The 25,547-nt window shown below is 54.3% G+C and overlaps 2 protein-coding genes across 3 annotated transcripts in view; both read left to right on the forward strand.

The window, feature by feature from the left end:
• The first annotated feature begins 280 nt into the window (after positions 1 to 280).
• SLC18A3 (solute carrier family 18 member A3) lies at positions 281 to 2,707 on the forward strand. Its single transcript, XM_001138996.6, has one exon. It carries the CDS (start codon positions 712 to 714, stop codon positions 2,308 to 2,310), a length of 1,599 nt encoding a protein of 532 aa, XP_001138996.2. The 5' UTR covers positions 281 to 711; the 3' UTR covers positions 2,311 to 2,707.
• Positions 2,708 to 4,160: 1,453 nt separating this feature from the next.
• Positions 4,161 to 25,547, forward strand: part of CHAT (choline O-acetyltransferase) — a 53,483-nt gene continuing 32,096 nt past the window's right edge. The window contains exons 1-7 of one of the 2 annotated variants that reach the window (XM_016918274.4): positions 4,161 to 4,446; positions 6,477 to 6,577; positions 9,679 to 9,870; positions 10,449 to 10,567; positions 12,071 to 12,124; positions 15,351 to 15,531; positions 17,485 to 17,662. In XM_016918274.4, the coding sequence (XP_016773763.1) occupies positions 4,161 to 4,446; positions 6,477 to 6,577; positions 9,679 to 9,870; positions 10,449 to 10,567; positions 12,071 to 12,124; positions 15,351 to 15,531; positions 17,485 to 17,662 (1,111 nt within the window). Of the gene's footprint in view, positions 4,447 to 6,476; positions 6,578 to 9,678; positions 9,871 to 10,448; positions 10,568 to 12,070; positions 12,125 to 15,350; positions 15,532 to 17,484; positions 17,663 to 25,547 lie in introns of those variants that run through there. The other variant, XM_063781773.1, reaches the window with a different exon arrangement.

Consider the following 25,547-nt stretch of genomic DNA (forward strand, 5'->3'; position numbering starts at 1 on the left):
GGCAGGGGGCGGGGGGCAGAGGGCCAGCTACCGGCGCGGAACGCCCATCCCAGGGGCTGGTTCAAGACTTCCACACCGAGAGCCCTTCCTGGGCCTCCAGCCCTGGAGCATCTGGAGAGCGGACCCCTGCCCGGCCACGCCCCGCCCCCGGCCCCCGCCCCGCCGACGTCGCATTAGCATGAGCGACGTAAGTGGCCCGGGCACCACTCGGGGGCTGGGACTCGCCGCGTCACAGCCCCGAGTGGAAGGGGAAAAAAAAAGAGGAGGCGGCGGAGGAGGCAAGAGCCGACGCGAGGGGAGGGGAGCGCAGCGGCGGGGCTAACGGGCGGGCAAGCGGGCGGGCGGCAACAGCATGCCCCTCGGCCAGCGCGGGCGGCCTCTCAGCGCGGCGGGGGCTGCTCTGGGCGCGCCCCGGGCGAAGTGCGCCCAGTCTCCGGCCCCGGCCCCTCGGCGCGCCCGACTTCCCGGCCGCCCCTGAGCCCAGCAGCCTCGGGTCCAGGGATCGGCTAAGAGTAGCTGCGACGCCTCGCCGGACGGAGTCCTTTCCTTTCCCGGGACGCTGGGCCATGAGCTCCGCGGCCACCTGAGGCACAGGGGGGTCTGCTCGGCCAGGACAGCCTCCCCGAAGTCCCGTGCCCTCGCCTCTGCACTGCGGGACGCCAGCGCTCGGCCCTGGCGGAGGCGTCCTCGGAAGAGCATCGGGGTGGGGGCATGGAATCCGCGGAACCTGCGGGCCAGGCCCGGGCGGCGGCCACCAAGCTGTCGGAGGCGGTGGGCGCGGCGCTGCAGGAGCCCCGGCGGCAGAGGCGCCTGGTGCTTGTTATCGTGTGCGTGGCGCTGTTACTGGACAACATGCTGTACATGGTCATCGTGCCCATAGTGCCCGACTACATCGCCCACATGCGCGGGGGCGGCGAGGGCCCCACCCGGACTCCCGAGGTGTGGGAGCCCACCCTGCCGCTGCCCACTCCGGCCAATGCCAGCGCCTACACGGCCAACACCTCGGCGTCCCCGACAGCTGCGTGGCCAGCGGGCTCAGCCCTTCGGCCCCGCTACCCTACGGAGAGCGAAGACGTGAAGATCGGGGTGCTGTTTGCTTCCAAGGCCATCCTGCAGCTGCTAGTGAACCCCTTGAGCGGGCCCTTCATCGACCGCATGAGCTACGACGTGCCGCTGCTGATCGGCCTGGGCGTCATGTTCGCCTCTACAGTCCTGTTCGCCTTCGCCGAGGACTACGCCACGCTGTTCGCGGCGCGCAGCCTGCAGGGCCTGGGCTCAGCCTTCGCCGACACGTCTGGCATAGCCATGATCGCCGATAAGTACCCCGAGGAGCCGGAGCGCAGTCGTGCACTGGGCGTGGCGCTGGCCTTCATTAGCTTCGGAAGCCTAGTGGCCCCGCCCTTCGGGGGCATCCTCTATGAGTTCGCCGGCAAGCGCGTGCCCTTCTTGGTGCTAGCTGCCGTGTCGCTCTTTGACGCGCTGTTGCTGCTGGCAGTGGCCAAACCCTTCTCGGCGGCTGCACGGGCTCGGGCCAACCTGCCAGTGGGCACTCCCATCCACCGCCTCATGCTAGACCCCTACATTGCCGTGGTGGCCGGCGCGCTCACCACCTGTAACATTCCCCTCGCCTTCCTCGAGCCCACCATTGCCACGTGGATGAAGCATACGATGGCGGCTTCCGAGTGGGAGATGGGCATGGCCTGGCTGCCGGCCTTCGTGCCTCATGTGCTGGGCGTCTACCTCACCGTGCGCCTGGCGGCGCGCTACCCACACCTGCAGTGGCTGTACGGCGCGCTTGGGCTGGCTGTGACCGGCGCCAGCTCGTGCATCGTGCCCTCCTGCCGCTCCTTCGCGCCGCTAGTGGTCTCACTATGCGGCCTCTGTTTTGGCATAGCCCTAGTCGACACAGCACTGCTGCCCACGCTCGCCTTCCTGGTGGACGTGCGCCATGTCTCAGTCTATGGCAGCGTCTACGCCATCGCCGACATCTCCTATTCGGTGGCCTACGCGCTCGGGCCCATAGTGGCAGGCCACATTGTGCACTCGCTGGGCTTTGAGCAGCTCAGCCTTGGCATGGGACTGGCCAACCTGCTCTATGCTCCCGTCTTGCTGCTGCTTCGCAACGTGGGCCTCCTGACGCGCTCCCGTTCCGAGCGCGATGTGTTGCTTGATGAGCCACCGCAAGGTCTGTACGATGCGGTGCGCCTGCGTGAGCGTCCTGTGTCTGGCCAGGACGGCGAGCCTCACAGCCCGCCTGGCCCTTTTGACGAGTGCGAGGACGACTACAACTACTACTACACCCGCAGCTAGCATCCCCACTCCTCCTCCAGCCCACCCACCCGCCTTGGGTCAAGGGGGCTGCTCTGCAAGCCCACTGGCCAGCTCTGGCTCAGGGCCCACCTCCTCCAGCGAGTACCCCAGCCACTCCTCAACCTTGACTTCTGCCCAAATCCCCTCCCTGTGACCCATTCCATATCCCTTTCTCTCTTGTCCAATGGGGCTTGGAGCACCGAGGCCAGCGAAGCCATCGCGCTCCTTGCGGAGGTGAAGAGGACCCTGAGTCCCCACCTGCGGCTCCCCTGTGTAGAGCCTGCATCTGTCTGTCCTTCCTTCCATTGCTCCCAGTGCCAAACTTGGGCCGCTGCACCGCGGCGCCTCCGCCCAAATCAATAAACTGTGTCTGTCCCAGGAGGCCGAGTCTCTTTACTGGTGGGGGGTGCGTGGAGGCGCGCAGGGCCAGAGCAGAGGGAAGGGTGAACTGGGTCTCCAAGTCCCAATCCAGACCTGAGCCAAACTAACACGTAGGCACCTGTAGCTGTTTTTCTACCTGGAAAAGGGGATAGGAAGGAAGCAAACCCAACAAAGGCTGTCACCCACGGTCACCAAGGAGCACCATGCTCCCCTCAGCCCAGAATAGACCCTCTTTTCCAGGCCCAGCGCAGAGCCCGGGGATGCCGCCCGGGGGAGCCTGAGGACCCGCTCCAGCTGGGCACGCCAGGCCCCGCCCTTTGAGGACACGCCCCACACCAGCCTCAGAGCTCTGAGGTGCCCGGGCTGAGCTTCCCTTCAGACCAGAATCCCGCCCCGTTGAGGCTTTGAGAAAGGAGTAGGAGCCGAGCATTCCGGCAGAGGAAGAAAAACGGCCCATCTTTTAGAGTCCGACCTCTGGAAATGTGTGTATGATGTGATGTGTGTGTTCATTAGAGAACTTGTCCTAGGAGGAGTGGGGGAGCCGTGGTTGGTGTTTGCTGTGTCCCTGTCAGTCCCGAGGGTCTGAGTCTTGAAGGGAGAGATGCGAGTGTGGGATCTGGTGCCAACTCCCACTGCCACCCTGTCCTGAGTGGGAGCAGCGGCCCAGGACTGTCAGGAAAGTTTCCCATCCTTAGTCCCAGCCCTGAGAGCCTCAAGCCAGCGTTCGCGCAACACTCCATGTCCCGAAGACCGTAGTCTGATGATCGAGGCAGAGTCTTCCCATCACAGCGTGAAGAGGCGGCTGGTCAGGGTCGCCTGTGTGTTAGCTGCGCCTGTGAGGGTCTGCTCTGCTGTTGTGCGCATGTCTGTCCTCGATCTGCGAGTCGGGCTGTGTGTGCCTGGGCGGAGTCTGCCTTTGTCGGTCTGTCTGTGCTATTTCTGTGTGGGGGTCTCTATCTGGGGTCGGGGATGCTTTTGTCTGAGAGGAGAGCCTGCCTCTTGCCGCAGTCCTTAAGCATCCTCAGGTCTGCCATCAGGATTGTCCCAAGTCTGTAGCACCCCACCTCTGCTCCCCACCCCATAGTGCCAGCAGGAATGGGATGGTAACAGAAAGAGAAGTCCTGCAGTGAATATTGATCCCAGTTATTGTTTCTTATTATTAGTTTGAAAGATGGTGTAGCAGGGTTTGAGACTGGCCTGGATAGTGGGGAGAGGAGGGCAGCGAGCAGAGACTTCCTCAGACCCAACCCTCTCCAGGATTCAGCAGCAGCACCCCACGGCTGGAATAATGGGGTTGGGGAAGTGCGGTGACTGGGAAATGCTGAGCTAGGGGCAGGAGGCATGGGCGGGACAGTGTTCTGTGCCCCCTTCTAGAGCCTAAATTTGTTGCCCGAGTTCCTCCGGGAAGCCCTCCGGGTAGATTCTGGGGGCTGGGAGCTGAGATCCCTGGGCGGGGAGCGGGGGAAGGGATGGGGCTGAGGACCGCGAAGAAGGGGGGGCTTGGGGGAGGGGGGAAATGGAAGAGAGAGGAGGGAGGAGGTACAAGAGGAAGGAGAGAAGTGCGGCCAGCTTGCTTTCTCCAGTCGGGTGGCCGCGGGGACCCGGGCGACGTCGGAGGCCCTGCCGGGAACCCAGGCTGCAGCCCCCACCCCCGCGCTTCGACACGCCCCCCACCCCTTCCGGCTCACACCCCCGCCCACACTCCTGAGTGGTGCGGTGCAGCGTCGGCCGAGGCAGCAGAGCCGAGGAGAGCAGGTGAGAAGAAGGGCTGGGCTGGGCTGGCGGAGCGCGGTGCCGGGAGCAAGGGCGGCGGTCGGGGGCTCTATCCAGGGACAGCACCGGGGCCGAGAGGCCCCAGGACTCGTGGAGTCCTCTGAGTCCTGCGCAGCAGCGGCCGTCGGGGGTCAGCTAGGAAGCTGCAGGATTGCGTTGCTTCGGTGCCTGGGCTTGGGGAGGCTTAACCATCAGGGCTTCGGGACTCCAAGCGCATGTTCTCACTTCACTTGGCCCAGCATCTGCTAAGTGACCAGGTCCGCGCTTTCTGTGTCTAGTCGGAGGGTCCGTGGGTCTGACCCGACTCGCCTGAATTGCTGGTTGGCAACCGCTTCTCCCGGGAGCAGGGGGTGGGGAAGGAGGAGCAGCGGCTGGTGGCAAGTCTGAGCCAGGACATAGCCGATGACAGCCTGTGAATGACCGGCCAGACTGGGGTTGGTCCTTCGGGGCAGAGCAGGCAGCCCTTGGAAAGCCAGGCTGGCAGGAGCATGGGTGGGAGGCACAAAACACAGACAAACAGACATATATACACATACACCCTCTAGGCATCTGCCCAGGAGTGATGGAGGAAGAAGAGTTGGCAGGTGGGACCACCAGGAAACCATCCCACCCAGCTCTGCCTTCTTCAAGCTCAGGGTCCCTGAAGCCTGACTAGTGTCTCCCGAATGGGGGCGGGGGGGGGGCTCTGGGCCAGAGCAAAAGGATGCATTGGCTGCATGGTCTGTAGGGCCTTTACCAACCTGACCTTGTCCTTGCTGTCCTCTCAAAAGACTGCCATGCTCCGGTGAATCCTCACCAGGATGCCATCTCTTTCACTTTGCAGTTGGGGGCAGCCCCTACGAACCCACAGCACTGGGAGGCCTGGGAACAAGCCTGTGGAGAGTGTCCCTGCACTGTGCCAGCAAGGGCTTTACATTCTCTGCCCAGCACTGCAAGGCAGCCCCAGGCTCCTCCATCCTTGGGCCTGGTTCATCCATCTTTCTGGACTCTCTGTTCCTGGCAACAACCCTGCCAGGTGCCCATACGTGGGCGGTGCTTGCCTCTGGGTAGGGGTGGTGTTGGGTGGGGAGAGGGGTGAGGAAATTAGCTAAACCTCAGCTTTAGACTTGAGAGAATAGAGGGTGGGCTGGTGGAAAACATGAGTATGTGCCTGTGGAGGCTTAGGTTCAGGGGGATCTCAGAGGGTAGCAATTGTGACCCACAGCCTAATAATAACAGTCTTTGCCCTCTTGGCCTGGCTCACTTCTACTGTACCTTCAAAATTAATCTGCTTCTCCCCAGACTAAGGCAGGTGACCCCTAGGGGCCCTGGCTGCCCAGCCTCCCTGCATACCTCCCTGGGCACTCCTATGGCATCTACACTGGCAGCCTGCAGATCCGAGACTGCCTAGGTCACAACCCCTCCAGCAGGCCCAGAGTCTCCCTGCCCTGGCCACAGGCCAGGCTCCCAATTAGCCCAGATGCATCCTGGAGCACAGGGCCTTAAAGGCCTCCATTCACCCACGCATGCATTCCTTTCCTTCCACCAACGGAGTGAGGGAATTCACCCTACTCCACACCAGAGATGTGGCCGGGATGCAGAGATGAAGCACTGAGCACAGTAGGTATGGTCTTACCCTTGAGAAGCTAGTGGGAAAGAGAGAGTTTGATCGGCAAAGCACTTATCTATTGGGTTCCAGGCAGGAACAAAGGCAGCACTCTGCCAGCAACCCCTGGTGGATTTGGATGGCCCCAGGGTGGTCAGCTGGCCTTGGGTGACAACAGCCTCATGAGAGCAGACCCTCACTTTAGGAACCACTCTCTCCCATATGGGGGCCCAGAGAGAACACTGTGGTCAGCACGTACAGGTAGAAGTAGAGACTGGGGCCAGGCCTGCAATGAGACCCCTATACACGGCTGTCAGGCTCTGGCCTCCTCATGGGGCTGGGGTGGGGGTCTGTTGGCGGGAGGTGGAGGGTTTGTGACAGGCCTATGTGGCTGCTGTGTTGATGCTTCCCACTTCTTGGTCCCCAGGTCCACACCTCTGCATCCCTGCACCAGGACTCACCAAGACGCCCATCCTGGAAAAGGTCCCCTGTAAGATGGCAGCAAAAACTCCCAGCAGTGAGGAGTCTGTGAGTGACTTTTGGAGCCCTCTCTCAACCCTGCTTTCCCCACCTACATGCCCTTGCTTCTAGAACAGTCCTGAGTGGGACTGGCCCCCAGCATTTGCCTGGTCCCAGCCCTGCTCTCTACTGGCACAAGGCCCAGGCTACAGCTCCACCCCCAGCTTGCCGAGGATCCCAGAAGGGCCTGGAGGGGCTGAGACGGGCCTCAGGGTGCCACGGAAATGCTAAGAGCTTAACTTCCAAATCCCCTGGCCAGGCTAGGCCCTATCTTTCCTTCCAGGGCCTCTCTTCATCCCAGCTTCCACTTCTGATAGCTTTGAGCCCAGTGATTTTGCCTTAGGGTGGGGCTGAATTCCTACTCCAAGCCCTGCAAGTCCCAGCTCCAGCTGCTATCACTAGTTCAGCCTTGGAGCCTTAGGCACCATGTTCTCCACTGGCCTGAGACAATGCCATCCTCCCTGGGCAGGCATCCTGCCTCCCACCCCAGCCAGCCTTCGGGTGGCAGAGCAACACACCTGATTTCAGGTGGTTGCATGTGTTTCCCCTCTCCCACACTTGTCTTTTTGCCACTCCTCTTCCCCCTTCCCCCTTTCCCTTTCCCCCAGCCCTCATTTGAAACCCTGAGCAGAATTTTCTGGCTTCTCCCCAAGAAGCTGTTCACTCCATTGCCCTGACCTCTGCAGCTGACAAACATCTATTGTCACCTCTGGTCCACTGGCATGCTTCTCTACCCACCCCATTGGGCTGTGGCTTCCTTCAGAGCAGGCTCTGTTTCTCCATTGTCTGAGTCCAGCCCAGGATCTGACTCACATGAACTGCCCAGGAAACATGGAGTTTTGGAGCACTGATCTGAGACTCCCAGGTCCAAAGACACTCCTTAGCACAGGGCCAGAAGTCCAGGAGAGTCTGGGGAGGATCCCTGGGGGGTTGAGATGTCTGAGCTGCGATTTCCTGCTTTATTCCTTTTTACCCACTGCTGATTCCCTGTTAGCCAGGCTAAGTCACAGCGCACTGTCAGAGCCTGGAAGAAGGGGAGCAGTGTCTGGCAGAGGATCTAGCCAGACTTGTGGGCCCTTTTGGCCAGGTCACTAACTGGGCTGGGCTTTCTGTAGGTGCTCACCCACCCATCACACAGACCACCCCCCACCGCAAGAGATGGAAGAACAAGATCAGCTGGGTTGGGGGCCCAGACCTGGCTCGCTGGGGTTGGGCAGGGCAGCCTGGGATGCTGTCCAGATCCATCCTCGCGTCATTCCCCAGGGCAGGAGCAGCCCGTAGTTGGCACTGACACCCCACCGCTGCCAGAGAAGTGAACCCTAGAGGCAGGATCAGACAGGCAGAGGGCCGTCATTCATCCATCAGCAGCAGGGGCAGAGAAGAGGGTGCTTTTAAGGGGCCCCTTCACTCTGCAGCCTATGGGGAGGAACCCTTTACTGTCTCATGGAAACTCATCACTGCACAAAGAAGCCCCTGAAGGAAGGTGCCTCACTGTCTACCAGTGTGTCCCAGGAACCATGTTGCAGAATTCTGGTCATTAGGGCAGCAATGAATTATGTCTCTTATCCAAAGCCATCTTTTATCCTTCCAAATCTCTCCACAAGAGTACACCCTTCAGGTCCAGAGATCAGTTAGAGTCTGGAGCCCCAGCTGAGAACAGTTTATAAATTAAGACTGACCAGGAGACAACAATATCAATAACAGGACTATTTCATCTTAGATCTATCCTTTATGGCTTAAAAGCACTTTCACATACATTAGCTCTTTAATCCTATGAAAGGCAGGGTTTGCTACCTTTTTACAGGAGAAGAAACTGTACAATTTTAGCAATATTATTATAAGTTCTGCCTTCCTATTGTCACTGGCCAAGTGAGGGACAAGAAGAGGAAACGAATGGAAAAGGGAGTGAAAGGGAAGGGAGAGAACGACCCAGGAGAAAGAAGCAGAGTGGACATGGAAGACTGATTTTAGCTCCTAGTCTGCCATCAGATTTGTATGTGACCTTGGACCAGCTGCTCCACTCTCTGGGACTCAGTTTCCTCATTCATAAATGGGAAGTCACAAAATTGAAGCCGCACAGAAGCCTTCTGTGGTGAACGCTGCTGGTGAACTAAGAGGCACAGCATGCGTATAGGAGGGTGGAGTTGGGGGTTCTTCCTAGACTCTAGCCACACTTTGGGGCCCCCAAAGAATATGGGTTTCCTCTTGGGAATTCCTCTGGAAGTATAAGATAGCGAGGTCATAACATTTTAGATGTGTCTATTTGAGGCCAGTTGTTCCCCCATTTAATTCTCTCTGTGTTCCTCTCAGGTAGGAATTGTTATTTATGTCCTATGGATGAGGAGCAGAGGCTTGGAGAGATTCGGAGAGGAAGGACATCCACTGCCCCTAACACCCACATGAAACAAAATTCCCTGCCTGGGTTTTATAAGTAGGAGGGACTTATAAGAAGCTCAGGGCATGAATCATCTTCTGAGGAACCCTCTTTTAGAATTCTGGTCATTAGGGCAGCACTGAATTATGTCTCTCATCCAAAACCATCTTTTATCCTTCCAAATCTCTCCGTAAGAGTGCCCCCTTCAGGTCCAGAGATCAATCAGATTCTGGAGCCCCAGCTGGGAACAATCTCTAAATTAAGAGTCACCAGCAGCCAACAATATCAATAACAGGACTATTTCATCTTAGGTCCATCCTTTATGGCTTAAAAGCACTTTCATATCTATTTTCTGTTTGATCCTATGAGAGATAGGGGTTACTACTCCCATTCTACAGAGGAAGAAACTGAGGCACAGAGGGAGGCTGATTTGCCCAAGTTTGCAGAGCTGGTCAGCGGCAGGGTCAGGGTAGAAACCCAGGTCTGTCTGATGCCAATATCACCGTATTTTCCTCTGCACTTTATCCCTTTCTAGGGACAGAGCACAATGAGGTCAGGGACGCCAAACAGGAACTTCCTAAATTCATAATTTTGCTGAGCTGAGCCCTAGAAATGGAGGGGTCCCAGGGTAGAGAACAACACAGGGGCAGAACGATACAGATACTAGGGACCAACTTGGGGACAGGCATGGGGCGCACATACTAGAGGCACAATGCCTATGAACCCTTTCTTCCAGGGGCTGCCCAAACTGCCCGTGCCCCCGCTGCAGCAGACCCTGGCCACGTACCTGCAGTGCATGCGACACTTGGTGTCTGAGGAGCAGTTCAGGAAGAGCCAGGCCATTGTGCAGCGGTTTGGGGCCCCTGGTGGCCTCGGCGAGACCCTGCAGCAGAAACTCCTGGAGCGGCAGGAGAAGACAGCCAACTGGGTAAGAGGGGCAGACAAGGAACCCATAGAAGAGGGGCTGGAGGCAGACCTGGAGACAGAGGGATCTCGGTGAGAGGCAGGTAGGGGACAAAGACAGGGCAGAAGGAGAGACGAGGGACAGGGATGGGGGATAGGTGTGGGAACAGGCAGGTGGCATGGATTGGAGGACAGGAAGGGACAAGGATGAGAAACAAACAAGATGACGAATGGGAAATACGGATAGAGAAAGAGGAGGACAAATCGGGGACAGGAATGGGGACAGATGAGGACAGAGATCGCATTAGGAAAGAAGAAAGTGTGAAAGGCAGGAAGAAGACACCTGTAAGGACAGGCAGAGGACAGCGATGTAGCACCAAGCCACCAGGATGGGGACTGGGACAGAAGAAAGGAGACAGGAGGGCACAAAGGTGAAGGACAGGCCTGGTGGACTGGGAAGCTCCTGGCACATACCTGGGGCTTAGCATATATTTGTGGAATGAATGAATTAATGCTCTGGTGAAGTGTCCCGATTTTCTCTCGGGGCTGTCAGGATGGGACTATTTGGAGGGATGTGACGGCCTTCCCTGCCCTCCCCTGCAGGTGTCTGAGTACTGGCTGAATGACATGTATCTCAACAACCGCCTGGCCCTGCCTGTCAACTCCAGCCCTGCCGTGATCTTTGCTCGGCAGCACTTCCCTGGCACCGATGACCAGCTGAGGTGAGGCCTTGGTGCTCCTAGCTCATAACCTGGGGACCCACCCAAGGCAGGGGCCCTTACCCCAGTGCCAGCAAAGAAAGGCCAAAGCTGGAGCCTTGGCTGAGCTTCCTGGGGCCAAATGCCCCGAGACAGTGGACGTCCAGGCCATCAGGTGGGGAGCAAGGTTAGGTGTGGCTGCACTCGAGTGACAATCACACAATTAGCCTTAGTCTATATTTATCTTGCAGTGGAATGGACACTCATGGAGGTCATGGGTCCAAATATCCCCACAGCCTCCACCTGGCTGAGGCCCTGGGAGGAGGCATGTGTCCCTGGACCACGCCAGTACTTATTCCTGGGAAACACTGCCCCAGGCTGTCTGAGAGGGCCTCTGCTTCCTTCCAGAGCCCCCAGCTCTAAACAGAGGCCCCAGAAGGCTGGAAACAATTCCTCCCTGCCAGCAGCCAGAGCCTGTGCCATCTGCTGTAATTTCAGAGCTCACTGAGCCGTTGGAAGGGCCTCTGGCCGCTAATGACAATGGAGGATCGGTGCAGGGAGAAAGGGTTTCCCTTCTGGAGTCTCTCAGAGTCTGGTCTTAAGACCTGAGTGGGGCAAATGGTGGGGACAGTTTAGAGGGAGGGCAGACCAAAGTGGCCCGAGGACAAGAGGCAGGGCCCACCTCTCCTCTGGGCAGGGCTTAGCCATGCTAGGAAGACCTCCCCACCCCACCCTACTAGCTGGCCAGCCTTCCCTCCCACTGTAGCTGGGGTCTCCCCAGGGAAGAAGGAAGGTGTGGACAGATGAATGACTTCTGAAAACAGTTCTCACAATTGCATCTGAGGGGGTATTTTCCTCCTGGTGCAATTAAGCCAGGCCCAGAATCCTGGTATGACAGTTCCCGCTGCTCGTTTCTCCAGTGCCTTTCCCCAAGCACTCGATTTCCTTTTCATTAGTACCGGGGGGTGGGAGGAAAGGGACCAAATTACTGGCTTTTCCCAGGAGAAAATTTTCCACAAGGCCAGGGGTCCTGCCCTGTCCAGCCCCAGGGCTGGCCTTTCCAAGGAAGAACTCCACCCTTCACCCTCCACCCCTTCTGGCCTGCTCTGTGGCCTCTCCTGGCTTCCGTCTCCCTCTCTGCTCCCTCTCCTCTTCAAGGTGATTCCAGTTTCCTCTCCCTTCCCCAAGAGCTGCTCGACTCCCAGTTCTCACCAAAGGACCATTTTGAATCCAAGGCTTGTGGTGGGCTCTCGGCATTGGGCTGGGGGGCAAGAACCACATCTGATTAGTGCAGGAACCACATCTGATTAGTGCACACGGGGGCGGCATACAATGGGCGATCACAGAGTTTGGCAGTGGGGATGAGGGAGGGAGGAGGGAGGGAGAAGGGAGGGAAGAGGAAGGAGGTGGAAGGAAGAGGGAAGGAGGGAGGGGAGGCAGAAGGGAGGGAGGGGAGGCAGAAGGGAGGGAGGGAGGGAGGAAGCCAGGCCCTGGGAGGAAGGGCTCAGGCCTCCCTTCTCCCTGCAGGTTTGCAGCCAGCCTCATCTCTGGTGTACTCAGCTACAAGGCCCTGCTGGACAGGTAGGACTGGGAGGGTGGTGCACTGTTCCAGCACAGTCTGCCTATGCGTCTATCTCCCTTGCAGGGACCTTGTCTTTTTCCAGCTCTGTATTCCCATTCCTGGCTCCTGGCACAGAGCAGATGTCCCTGCCCCAACCCACTCCCCCACCATCAGGATAACCTTTAGCTTGGCTGGCCTGTCTGTTAACTGTTCCTTTTCCTGGGGCAAGCACCATCCTTCCTTGATCTTTTAAAAATGCCTCCTCCCTCCACACATACGTGCACAGGTGGAGTGAATTCACTTGAAGCTGGAGAACACATAGGAAGGCGGGGAAGGAAGAGTTGTTAGAGTAAGGTGATGGGGAGTTCTGCTTTGCCACTTGGAGGAATGGTGTCTCCAGTGGGAGACTGTATCCTCAATCCCACCAAGCTCAGTGGACATGAGGCTGTTCTGACAGATGGAGAGGGCTGCTCAAGCACCACAGGCTCTCTTTGATTTTAGGAAGAAAGTCCCTCTCCTGGCCAAGCTTAGGAGAGCAGGAGGGTGTCTGAGAGCAGCAGGGAGAGTAAGCGGGTCTGGAGGACCCAAGTCTCTCAAGGTAGAGACTATAAGGGCATTCGAAGCTGGAAGGAGAGAGAGAGGCCCAAAGAAGAATCCCTTGCACAGATGAGGAAGCTGCAGCTCAGAGAGGTTAAGTAACTCATCCATGGTTACAGAGCCAGGTGGTGGCAGAGCAAGGAGGGGGCAAGGGGCAAACTTCACTCTTTGTTCAACTTGACTCAATTCAATCTTTACCCAGCCTTGGGACAGAGGCTCAGACCCACAGCCCCTTCCAGGGTAGGGCTGTTCCCTCTGGAGATGGGCAGGCAGAGCTCCCAGACTCTCAGGGTGGAGCAGTTCAGGCTGTCCAGGGCATTCTGTACCATACGCTCCTGTGCGCTCTGCTCACTCCTCTCTAAATGCCATGGGTCACTAGGCCCTGGGCTGTTGTCTCCTCATGGTGTGTCTTTGGTCTCTCCCTTCTTCGTGGACAGCATTCTATTTCCTCCCAGAACTCGCCCCTCCAGCTCACCGTCCTGTCTGTTTTCAAACACCCTTGTCTTGCTGGGCCTGGGGACTTGGTGCCCATTCATCACTGACTGCCCCCACGAGACTTCACTTTCCTTCTGATCCCAGACTTTCACATGTGTGTGTGCACACTCACACAGACATGAATACCCACGCATATCCACGTGGAGGTTCCCATGTCCAATGATTGAAAAGGACTTAAGACTGGAACATTTTCCTGAGTGCCTGTTTTGAACCTTTAATTAATTAATTAATTAATTTACTTATTCACTTTGCAATGTAGTTATGCTGGGAAGAGGAAGAGAAATAAGGCCTCATCCTCCCCTCAAAATGTCCTTAGACTATTGGGCAAGACAGTCACTTAAACAGACACAAAATACAGCTGTGTCCCTTCCCCTGAGTCCCACACTCGCTCACCCAAGCCTCAGCCATCCCCACCGGGGTGTCTCTCAGTCATTACAAATGAGCCGGGAGAGCTTCGCCTCTCCCTCCCCGTTCCCCAACTCCTCCCACACCTTGTCGAGCCATGTCCATAAGTGCACCAGCACATGCCCTGTTGGTGAGTCTGGGAACCTAGAAGTCACCTGTGCTTGTTCTGCTTTCTCCCTTGCACCCTCATGTAACCCATGGTGCTCAGATGTGGTCATTCTCCCTCCCCACTGTGTCCCCAAGCTCCCTCCTCCCTCCCTGCTGCCCTCACAAGACATCACGTTCCTTCTCTGCCACAACCTCCTTCCTTGTTCTTCCTGTGACACCTTTCAGCCCATTCTCCCCATATAAGCAGGGTCAGTAAAACAACAAAATGGAAACCCAGTCCTGCCCCTGCGTGCTAAAGCCTCCCAAGGGCTTTCACTGCACCAAGAATAAGGCGATAGCTCCTCCCCACTGCCACTGGAGCCCCACAGGACCTGGCCTGCCCACCTCTCTGGCCCTGTCTTCACTGGGCCTCAGCCCCACTGGCTTCTCTCTGCCTTTGACCAGTGCTTCTCAAGCTGCCTCTGGGGAAGAAACAATATATTTTCTTTCATTTTGTAAAATTTGTGAAAAACAACAAAAAATTGATTACTAGAAAAACGGTATGAAATATGAGACCAAGTGTTTTATTACAGGATTCAACAGACATAAAACTCCCATCACATTGCTACAAACATTTCTGGGTTCAGGCATTACACCAAGTCATGGGTCAGTCACAGCAGTTCAGTGCAATACTCATACTTTGAGTTGCAGTGCTTTGGGACACTTCACCCTTAGGGCTCAGCTCAATCAACCTGCCTCAGTGAGACTGCCCCTGGTCACCACCTCCTGTCCCTGCCAACACTCTGTCTCACTACCTGAAAGTCTCCTGTTCACTGGTTTGCTGCTTGTGGTCTACTCCCCACCTATACATCCTAGGACTTGCACCCCAGTAGAGCAGGAGCTGCATGTCTTATTTGCTGCTGTATCCCCACATCCCAGAATGGTGCCTGGCCTATACGGAGGACGTGCTTCACAAATATTTGTTGGCTGAAAGAGTGGAAGGAAGGAAGGATGGATGGATGGATGGATGGATGGATGGAAAGATGGATGGATGGTGGATAGATGTGTGGATGGTGGATAGATGAGTGGGTGGTGGGTGGAAGGAGGGATGGATGTTTCGTGGTGGAAGTATGGTAGATGTATGGATATATGGATGGATGATGGATAGATGGATGGGTGGATGGATGGAAGAAAGGGAGGGAGAGAGGAAGGATAGGCACAAGGCATGCTGAGACCAGAGGGAAAAAGAACTTCCTGCATTGACCTCAGAAGAGGCTTCTAAAAGAGATGATAAAGGAGTAGGCTCTTGAAGGAGGGGAAGGAGTTTTCTGAATAGAACAGTTGAGTTCTGGGGTTGGGGTAAAGGCATGCCGAGAGAAGATCAGCATAAGCAAAGATGCAGAAGGCTAACTGGCAGGCTTTGCACATGCCGTGCATGAGGCAGAGGTTTGAGAAAACTCTGAGGGTCTCCATGTGTTATGGAAATGGGGCCTCCACTACTTTGAAAAGTGGAGAATTGAGCTCTGCATCTGCCATGATGATGCAATTCTGGGTTCTGTGCCCCATTTTGCCTGATCAAGTTACAATAAAACCCATTCTCTGTCTCCCCTCACCCCCCACCATCCCCTCGTGGCTGCCTCCCTTCCCACTCCTCTCCTTCAGCCACTCCATTCCCACTGACTGTGCCAAAGGCCAGCTGTCAGGGCAGCCCCTTTGCATGAAGCAATACTATGGGCTCTTCTCCTCCTACCGGCTCCCCGGCCATACCCAGGACACGCTGGTGGCTCAGAACAGCAGCATCATGCCGGAGCCTGAGCACGTCATCGTAGCCTGCTGCAATCAGGTAAGCAGCCCCTTGTCTTGGTGAGGGAGGGCACAGAGCATGCAGTGGCCATGCGTTCACGTCCATTACCTTCTCCGAGGGGGCTCAGCCTCCTTCCCTGAGTCACACAGGGAGCTGGGGCACCATGTCTCCAAAGTGAGGTCCCTACTTCCAGTCAGTCCCATGTCTCTCCACCAGTTGCCTTCTAAGAATGAGAGCCGTCAGTTTGAGAATATCCTCACTGGACTCTCACTTCAGCACTGATGCACTGAGGGTCATGATCGAGACCTCCACCTGTACATCTGTTCTTTTCCATGCAGTCACCCAGGCTCCGGCCTTTCTGGAGACCACACACAGACAGACAGTGTTACAGACTGACAAATAGGACCTTTCATGTGTCAGCCTGTGGGCTCAGCACTTAACATGCATTCATCCCACTTAATCCTTACAGTGACCGTGCAGAGGGGGCCTTAGGATCTCTGTGTGACAGTTGAGGACATGAGACTCAGACAAGTTAAGTGGTCTGTCCAAGAGTGGGAAGGACTCCTGGGTCTGGCCAGTGCCCTAAGGTCATGCTCTACCCCCTGCAGCTCAGGTCCTCAGACTGGGTTCCACAGAGCCAACAAGGACCCATGGGTCCTGGGGGACAGGCTGAGCATGAGGGCTCCTGACCTCTTCCCTGTGCCCACTGCACTATATATTCCATATATTGAGCTTCACATAAATATTTCCTCTGACAAACAGTTTTGTTTTTGTTTTTGCTTTGCTAAAACCCAAGTTTGGCAACCATCCCAGGGACTCCCCTGGTACTTGCTCTACAATGTGATCTTGGGCTGTCCTCACATTTTTAGTAAGTTGGGAGCTCTGTGGAGCCCTGACATCTGAGGGCAGCTGTGACCTCTGTTCCTAGATTTGAAGGCCATCTAGGAGCTCTCGCAGCCCACCTGACACCTTGGCCATAGACCAAGGACGTTTCCCCATCTTCATTCAAAAGTCAAGCCAAGTATTTCCCAGCTCCCACAGGCCACCGTATCCACCTCTTCCAGACATGCTCTGGGCCCCTGCACTAGACCAGGCCATACAGACACTGCTAGGGGGTTGGAGGGGAAGGGAAAACAAGGTACTCATGTCAATCAGCTGAAAAGTGTATCTTGACCTGGGTCTAGGAATAGACCCTTCACAAAGCCCAAGGCTCTAGCCTTCAAAGCTACAAAATGACAAAACCACAGGGCTGACATACAAAGCACATGTAGGTATACATGTGAAGGTGCACACGCATGCACACATGCGTAGGTGCACATGCACGCATGGTATGTGTTGGTTTTCCATTTTAATCTTCCTCTGCATATGATTGCTGGCTTGCTTTTTTCCTCCACTCACCAGTGTGTTTAAGGCCCATCACTGTGGCTCTATCTGTTGCTAATTCACTCTTTTCAATGGCTGGGTAGACATGCCCTAGACCTATACACCACATTTCACTTAGCCATTCCCCTTCTGGAGAATAGTGAGGCTCTTGCTACCATTTTGCTGTTGCAAACAAGGCCAAGAGGCACATTCCTCGTGTCTTCCGGTACACACGGGTACGTTTCTCTAAGCCTCAGGCTAAAATATGCATTTATAAGTGCAATTGCTTAGTCATAGGTATGCACATTTTTAGTTTTGATAGACACTGCCCTCCAACAGTAGCTGTGCCAATTTATATTCCATTCCCCACAAACATAATGGATTCCGTGAACCATGAAACACATTTTCTTTTGGCTAAGTTTAATGTTGCCTTCTTTGATTGGGGGCAGCGTGGAATCCAGCACAGTCAACAGCCTTGGCTTGGTCCCTAAACTGAGACTAGAACCACCAAACACCTTGGGAACCTTGGGCCTGAGCATCCCTGTCCCAAGCTTACCTGTGAAGGCTGAGTGAAGGCCTGGTGCCACGGGCCACCCAACAAGTGACATGTTTGACCTGTTTACCCCACAGTTCTTTGTCTTGGATGTTGTCATTAATTTCCGCCGTCTCAGTGAGGGGGATCTGTTCACTCAGTTGAGAAAGATAGTCAAAATGGCTTCCAACGAGGACGAGCGTTTGCCTCCAATTGGCCTGCTGACGTCTGACGGGAGGAGCGAGTGGGCCGAGGCCAGGACGGTCCTCGTGAAAGGTCAGCCGCAGTGTCCAGCACATCTCCATGCCCATCTCATGCTCGTGCCCTTTGGCTTTCCCTCCTCCAGGGTTGGGCCAGGGCCTCATCCCCATCAGCCATAGTGCGGGAGCTCAGGGCCCACAGCATGCCCTGCGGCCAGCCACAGTGCCTTGCCACTGAAGCCACCTTTTGTGCCCTCGTGTTCCATCTGACAGTATCTGGCTTTCTTGGTGGGACTAACTAGTGCTGGAATTGGGGATGTCTGAGAATACTGGGCGGGGCGGGGGAGTTAGCTGGAGGAAGGCTGGCTGCAAGTGAGCAGGTGTGTTTTCCTGGTGGGTGGCGCTCACTGATAGTGGCTGGGGGAGTCGCTGAATGGGGGTGTGGGATGGAGCCTGCCTCTGGGAAAGTGGTTCACCACCTCTTTCACCTGATCTCTCCATCCTGGGACTCTTCATCTTCAAGCTGTCCCTTATCTTGTGGCACTGTTCTGATGAAAGTCTCCAAGCATTCCCATAAGAAAGCCAGGAATATTCTTGAAAATTTTTCATCACCCTTCTGGAAATCCAAAGCTGGTCCTATTCCAGGAGCTGATGGAATGCTCTCCTTCCTTGCCCATGTTAGAGATACTGGATGAGAAGCAAGACTTCTGTGAGTCTTTATTTACCCCTCAGAATTTTACTGGGTCAGGCAATCTATTCAGACTCTCCACATCTGTTACTGAGGGCCCTGGGCTCGGCGCAGGGAGTATGGGAGACAAAGGAGTTGAGGCCTCTACCCAAGAGCAGCCCCATGATGGGAACAGGAAGAGGGGGCATGGGGAGGAGACTCACATCCAGGTGCATGCAGTGCTGACCCACTTCAGACAGGCGTCAAAAACGTGCTCCAGGACTTCAGAGAGGGGACGGAGCCCTTCCGAATGGGATTGTGAAAGGCTCTGTTAGAAGAGGTGGGAATGGAACAAAGCCCCATGCCATAAGTGAGAAAGGCTGGAGGGAAGGATGGTACCCAGGCAGGCAGACCAACCCTGGGCAAAGCCCGAGGCCCAGCAGGGACACACCCACCTTACCCCCAGGGTGAGGAGGAGAACAGCTGCCCAGCGAAGGTGGCCTGAGCCGGATGTACTGGGCCTATTTTTTCTAACAGCCACTTGCATTTTCTGGTCTCTCTCTAGAAGGGTCTTCCCCCAGACCCAGCTGGCTCCTTGCCGCACGCAGAGCTCAGCCCAGGTGTCCGGCCTCAGGCCTGCCTTGGGCATCCTTCCCGCACACTCTGTCACTGTGGCCCGTTCGCTTACCTTGACTCTGTTGCTCACTCTCTGAGGACAACTTTGCATTTGTTTGATAAATGCTGATTATCTGCCTTTCCCCCCACCTCCTACCCACTGCCTATAAGGTCAGAAGGACAGGGGCCTTGTCTGTTTGGTTTAATTTCTGAGAAACACAGTCTGGGCCCAGTTACATTTATTAAATAAAAGAATGAAGGGTGATTAAAAATGCCAGGCCCCAGACTTATTCCCCGACTTACCAATTAATTATTCTTTCATCCAATTATTGGGCACCTCCTGAATGCTGTCATAAATAGGGGGCTGTAGGAGCCAAAGAGGGGTGTGAGAGCTGACTGCCCTCCTGGACCTAACCTCGTGCTGGAGAATTAATAACTTAGCATTCCGCAGTGAGTTAATTCCCTCGGGAGACCACGGTGTAATCAAATCCCACTCTTCTCCCCTTCAGGGACAGAGACAGGCATCAAAATAATCGCCTCTGCCTCCAGCATAGTTTCCACTTTATTAGCAGGCCAGGCCCAAGACACGCCCTTCAGGGCTGGCTGGATTGCCCCAAGGTCTGAGCACTTGGGCTGTGGATCAGAATTGATTTGTTAATGGCACTTGATCTGGCTTTCTGAATGGAAGTGCTGTTTCTGAGGGAAATGCGACAGAAAGGAGGGGACACATGCGCCTCCCCTTGGGTAATCCGATTAATCCAGTTAGCGCCAACTGTGTCATCTACACAACAGGAAACTGATCCTTCACAGATCCCCCCTCCCCAGAGCAGCCCTGCCTATGGAACAGAAACAGAGAGACCATTTACAAAATGATTTCGGTTTCCCAGTGAAAGAGTATGGCAGCTTGGGACAGGGTTGAGAGTGAAGATGGAGAGACCAGTGAGGTCAAGGCCATTGAAAGCGAGAACAATTCCTGGGCTTTTTATCCAAGCCGTAAGTGGATGTTAGTGCCATTTAGTAAGATGGGAAACAGGGTCGGGGAGTGGGTACAGGATGGAGAAATCATTGCCACACATGTTGGGTTAGAGGTGCTTGGGTCATCTGGGTGGAGACGTCAAGCTTAATATATATGTTTGGAGCCCAAGGGAGAGGTCAGTACAGAGCTATAAATTTGAGGGACATCAGCGCATAAATGATCCTTAAAGTCATGGACCTGGGTGAGATAATCTAGAAACAGAAGAACAGGGAGCCTGGAGGTCAGGTAGAGAAGGATGCAAAGGGGATTGAGAAAGAGTAGCCCATGAAGTAAAGGAAAGCCAGAAGAGTCACAAAGATTCAAGACAGAGGGAACGGCCAGCCACATGGAATGCTGTGGAGAGCTGGAGGAGGAACAGGACACAGGGGACCCGGCTTGGCAACCCTGAAGTTGTCACTGGGCTTACTGAGGGTCAGACTGGAGTAGCAGGAAAACAAATGCTTGCACACTGACAGAAGTGATCCAACAGCAGAAAGAAATTGTCGATGAGGCAGTCAGTGAGTTGAACCAGTGAGTATGGTCGACTTTTTCTCAGACATTTTGATACTAAAAGGACCAGAAAAATGAGGGAGTTGCTGAAAGAGGATGAGGGTCAAGGGAGGTGTTTTTAGGAGGAGAGACAAATGTATGGAAGGAATTTAGTAAAGAAATTGTTGAAGAGATAGGAGATGAGTGGAGGGGTGGAATTCTTACAAAGGCAAAAGGAGATAGAACTCAGAAAATAAGAGGCCTTTGGTTGGTACAGGGTGAAGTGGAAAGCTTGGGCCTGAGGCAGCAGAGGTAGGAGCATGCAGAGGCTCCCAACTGGTACCTCCTGGTCTCAGATCACAACCTTGAGATAAGAGGTGGGCAGTTGGATGTTGAAGATGAAATCGACTGTGTGAAATAGCCTCCTGGAAAGTGGGAAAGAAGACTTGAAAAACTTGATAAGATTTATGGACTGTGTTGAGCTCATATATGAAGGTTCAAAGTGATACATTTTAGGAGAGGCTAATTAACATTGTTATGTGATCTTCCCCACCAATGCTCAGCTCCTCAGGTTCAGCCAGAGTTGGTGAGTGTAACTGGTAGGGACGGTGAAGGTGTGGCCGAGAACAGTCATGCTGGAATCTGAGCTGAGTAAGGAAGTGTGTTCAAGTCTGCTCAGCAGGTTCAAGTCTGCTCAGGCAGCCGTAACAAAGTACCACAGACTGGGAGGCTTCAACAACAGACACTTGCTATCTTACAGTTTAGCAGGTGGGTTTCTCCTGACACCTCTCTCCTTGGCTTGTCGATGCCACCTTCTCTGTGTGTCTTCATGTGGTCTTGCCTCTGTGCGTATCTGCATCCTAATCTCTTCTTATAAGGTGACCAGTCATATGGGATTAGGCTTCACCCAAATGGCCTCGTGTAACTTAATTGTCTCTTTAAAGGTCCCATCTTCAAATACAGTTACATTCTGAGCTTCTGGGAGTTAGGACTTCAACACAGGAATTTTGGAACGACACAATTTGGCCCATAAGAGGAATGAAGTGACAGACAGGGTAAATGACAGATGGTGAGAGCATAGCAGGGCCAAGGGGTTTGGCCGTCTCAGTGACATGAGATGTGTTCAGTGGGTATCAGAGGATGTGAACTAGAAAGCCAGGAATGTGGTCAGAGTGTGGGATGCTTGAAACTGAGACTTTAGAGGTGGTGGGCTCATGGTAGAGAGAAGTTCCCAGATGTGATACTGGCCATGGGTGCAGGGGTGAGACTGTCAAAGGTGTGGAGATGGAGGAGTTTGGAGAGGAGGATGGAGACTGGGCGTCCACATGGATGCTCATACTACCATAACGATGATTCCAGTAGCATGGGGGAAGCAGGTGAACTGAGAGCCCAGATATTCATGATGGGGACCTAGGAAGATATTGGCGCAGCACAGAAACAAGGGGGATGATGGTGATGGGGGGGTAAAACCTAACAGCTCCAGCTCCAAAACAAAGTGGGATGAGGGAGGGGGAGTTGCAGTTGAGGCAAAGCTGGGCAGACACCTACAGAAGAGTTTAGCCATGCAGGGGAATGGCCCGTCTGAGACAGGCATGAAGCGCTCCAGAAGGAGTAAAGGACAAGTGTGAGGACTGCATGCGCGTAGAGGACACATGGCCTGGGGAGTGGGGTGATGGGGGAGCCAGGGAGCCCCCAGGGTGGTTGCCTAGTGTGGCTGTTGGGGCTGAGGTGCTTTCTCACCCACAGCAGTATCCTGATTAACTCCACGGAATGGGTTGAGCTATTTTAGGGGAGCATAGCTCCCAACCCTCTCAGCTGAAGCCCTAAGATCCTGCCCCCACTTCCTGGAGCCTGGGTACAGGGACAGTGCTCATGGGCACAGAGTCCAGGCAAGCACTCGCTGGCAGGAGGCCTTGGCCAAGCTGAGCTCCTCTCAGCCTGGTGGAGGTCTAGACCAAGGAGCCTGCGCTCAGATGAAACACTTCCCCGGATTCTCATGTGGTCAACTGAGGCCTGGGGCAGGGGCTTTTCCACCCCGACCCTCCATTTTATCAACCTCTCTCCTTCAAGACACTGCCCTTGAGCCTCCACCCTGCCCCCAACCAGGATGACTCCCTCCTGTGAGCCCCAGGCTGCTTAGCCTGACCCTCTGCCACGACACTGAGGGCATGAGGCCCACAGGGTTCCAGGGACTGCCAGGGTGGCACAGCCCACGCGCAGGGGAGCAGGGCTGCCTGCCGCACCTCTCAGCTCCAGCTCAGACATGGGCTCAGACACGGTGCAGGAGTGTGTGCACTGACATCAACGAAGGTGGCCTGATCATCCACAGGCCACTACCAGTGTCCTCTGGGGGCCCAAAGCACCAGGATACACAGGCTAAACCAAAGCAGCAATTCAGACAGAGTCCTGAGGGGCTGGGAGGCCACGTCCACAGAGGAACTTGAAGCTAAAGCCAGGTGTGCTGAGGCCAGTGTGACTCAGCCCTAATTGCAGACTGGGGTTGGATGATGACATCAGGATTGTCTAGAGCATTCCTTAATAAAACAAAATAAAACAGATTCCCGGGCCCCAGTGCTTTTCTAGAGGGACAGAGTGGGGCCAAGGAATCTATTTTTATAGCACTCTGGCGTTTTCATGTGCAGCCCAGGCTGGGACCTGCTTACTCGGATATTAGCAGAGCATCCAGGTCCCCCTCTGGCTTGCTCTTTCCTGGGCACCTTCTGTCTTTTGTTACACCTGCGAGGTGGGATTTTATTCCCACTGAACCGAGGAAGAGGCTATGTCTGTCTCCTTTAGGGGTGGCCGGGGGTGAAGCAGGATCTGACACTGGAAGGGAGCATCTGCCTAGCCAGCCTGAGACCTGCAGTGCCAGGGAGGCCAGGTGGGATTCTGAAGACAGGCTTGGGGCCTCAGAGGGAGCCTGCACACCCTATTAGGACCTCCCTCCCCACCGCCTCGAAGCTGTGGCCTTCCTGAACCCAGGAGGAGCCAACCCGTTATCCTGGTCTGGAAATTTAATTAGACATTCAGCCCCGAGTCTGGGAGACTACAGCACTTGTCAATTTGTAGGAAAAGAATGGCCAGCTTGGAGAGCCCCCCAGCCCTCTGGCTTTCCTGGGTGCTGCCGTGAAGAGCCTGTGACCAGACCTCAGAGGCAGATGCTTTTCGTTTACACAGTCCCGTAAATATTTATCCCCGACAGTCAATTAGAGCTGAGCCACTGCTTGCAAGGAGGGAACTGACAGAAGGCGGCTACAGCTGCAGAAGGCCATGGTCATGGTTTACAAGAACCACTCAGGATGGGGGCATTTTGCTATTTACGTATTGTCATCCAGAGCTAGGCATGTCTGCTGATTTTAAAACCAATTACACATTAGCACTAACAGCCTCTCTGATTTAATTGGCCCAGAAATACCTCCCGAGCTCTCAAGACTGAATGTGATTTTCTTGCTCTGGAAAGGGGCTGGGCCAATGCCTCCCTCCTTCAGTAGGAGAATGAAGGCCTTTAGGGACAAGAGCATCCAGGCAGGAAAGGCAAGTGGTCCAGGGCAAGAGGCCTGCCCTTGACCTACCACAGCTGCTGTCTCCTGGGGCCTGGGCTTCCTCGTCTATATGAAGATAGCAGTCTGCACTGTGGGCAGGACCAAGGGGATGGGCGGTAAAGCAGATGGGCTGGCGCCTGGCACACAGAGGGTGTTGGCTAAATGGTAGCTCTTATTAGATTTGGGGATCACCCTGCGGATGCTTTGCCCAATGCCCACAACCCCTCTGGAAAAATCTGGTGAACTTGAACATGAGTACTGTCCTTGTGGTCAGAGGCAGGGGCCCGTGGGCCCTCAGGCTGCTTTGCTCTTTGCATGGAATCCTAATCCCTATGAACTCTGCGGTGCATTTTGCTTTCCCTGGGCCCTCCACGTACCACTCTCTCTGTGTGCACACACACTGGGCTCCTCTCTTTACCTTCTCCCTAGTCACCATCTCTCTGGCCCTCGTTTTCCATTTTATGTGCAGCACAGTAATGTTTGGGGTACAAGATAGCGAGGAGGTGTTTTGTTTTGTTGTTTTTGTTTTTGTTTTTGTTTTTGTTTTTGTATCTCCTGCCTTTCTCCCCCACCATCTTTTCCCTCAGTTCTGGAAGCCTGACAGCTCTTTATACCCTCTGCCTTTGTGGGAAGAGTGGTTAGAACCCAGAAGAAAGAGCACTTCTTGGTTCTTAAGTTCTTTTTTTAAATTAAATTGTACTTATTTTGGGATAACTGAAGATTAACATCCAGTTGTAAGAAGTAGTACAGAGATCTCATATGTACCCATCTTCCCCCAATGGTAGCATTTTCCAAAACTATAGTACAATATCACAACCAGGATACTGACATTGATACAGTCAAGATACGGAACATTCCATCACCACCAGGATCCCTCATGCTGCCCTTTTATAACCACACCCACTTCACCCCCTTCTTAACTCCTGGGCAACCACAAATCTGTTCTCTATTTCAATAATTCTATTGCTTCAGGAATATTATATACATGAAATCATATTGCATGTATGATGCAGGGTCTGGCTTTTTTCAAATAGCATAATTCTCCGGATGGAGATTTATCCAAATTGTTGCATGTATCAACAGTTCTTTCCTTTTTATTGCTGAGTGATATTCCATGGTGCTAGGTATCAGTTTCTTTCATTGTTTACCCATCAAAGGACATCCGGGTTGTTTCCAGTTTTGAGCTATTAAAAATAAAGCTACTGTGAACATTTGTGTACAGGTTTTTGTGTGAACCTATGTTTTCACTTACTGGAAGAAAATGCCCAGGAATGAAATTTCTAGGTCACACCATAGTTGTATGTTTAGTTTTTTAAGAAACTGCTAAAATGTTTTCCAGAGTGACTGTACCATTTTACATTCCTGTCAGCAATATATGTATAATCCAGTTTCTATGCATCTTTGCCAGCATTTGGTGGTGTCACTTTTTTTTATTGTAACCATTTTGATAGGTGTGAAGACAATGCAATCCACCACATTAACAAAGAAAAAAAAACATGATTATATTAATCAATACAGTAAAAGCATTTGGCAAAATTCAACATCCATTCATGATAAAATCTCTTAGAGAACTAGGACCAGAAAGGAACTTGCTCGACCTGATACAGAACATCTACAAAAAGCTTATAGCTAA

Source organism: Pan troglodytes, chromosome 8 (genome assembly GCF_028858775.2).
Source record: "Pan troglodytes isolate AG18354 chromosome 8, NHGRI_mPanTro3-v2.0_pri, whole genome shotgun sequence".
Classification (NCBI taxonomy): domain Eukaryota; kingdom Metazoa; phylum Chordata; class Mammalia; order Primates; family Hominidae; genus Pan; species Pan troglodytes.

Excerpts from the sequence above, each read along its gene's own strand:
- SLC18A3 (XM_001138996.6), top strand. The coding sequence starts at position 712 with ATGGAATCCGCGGAACCTGCGGGCCAGGCCCGGGCGGCGGCCACCAAG.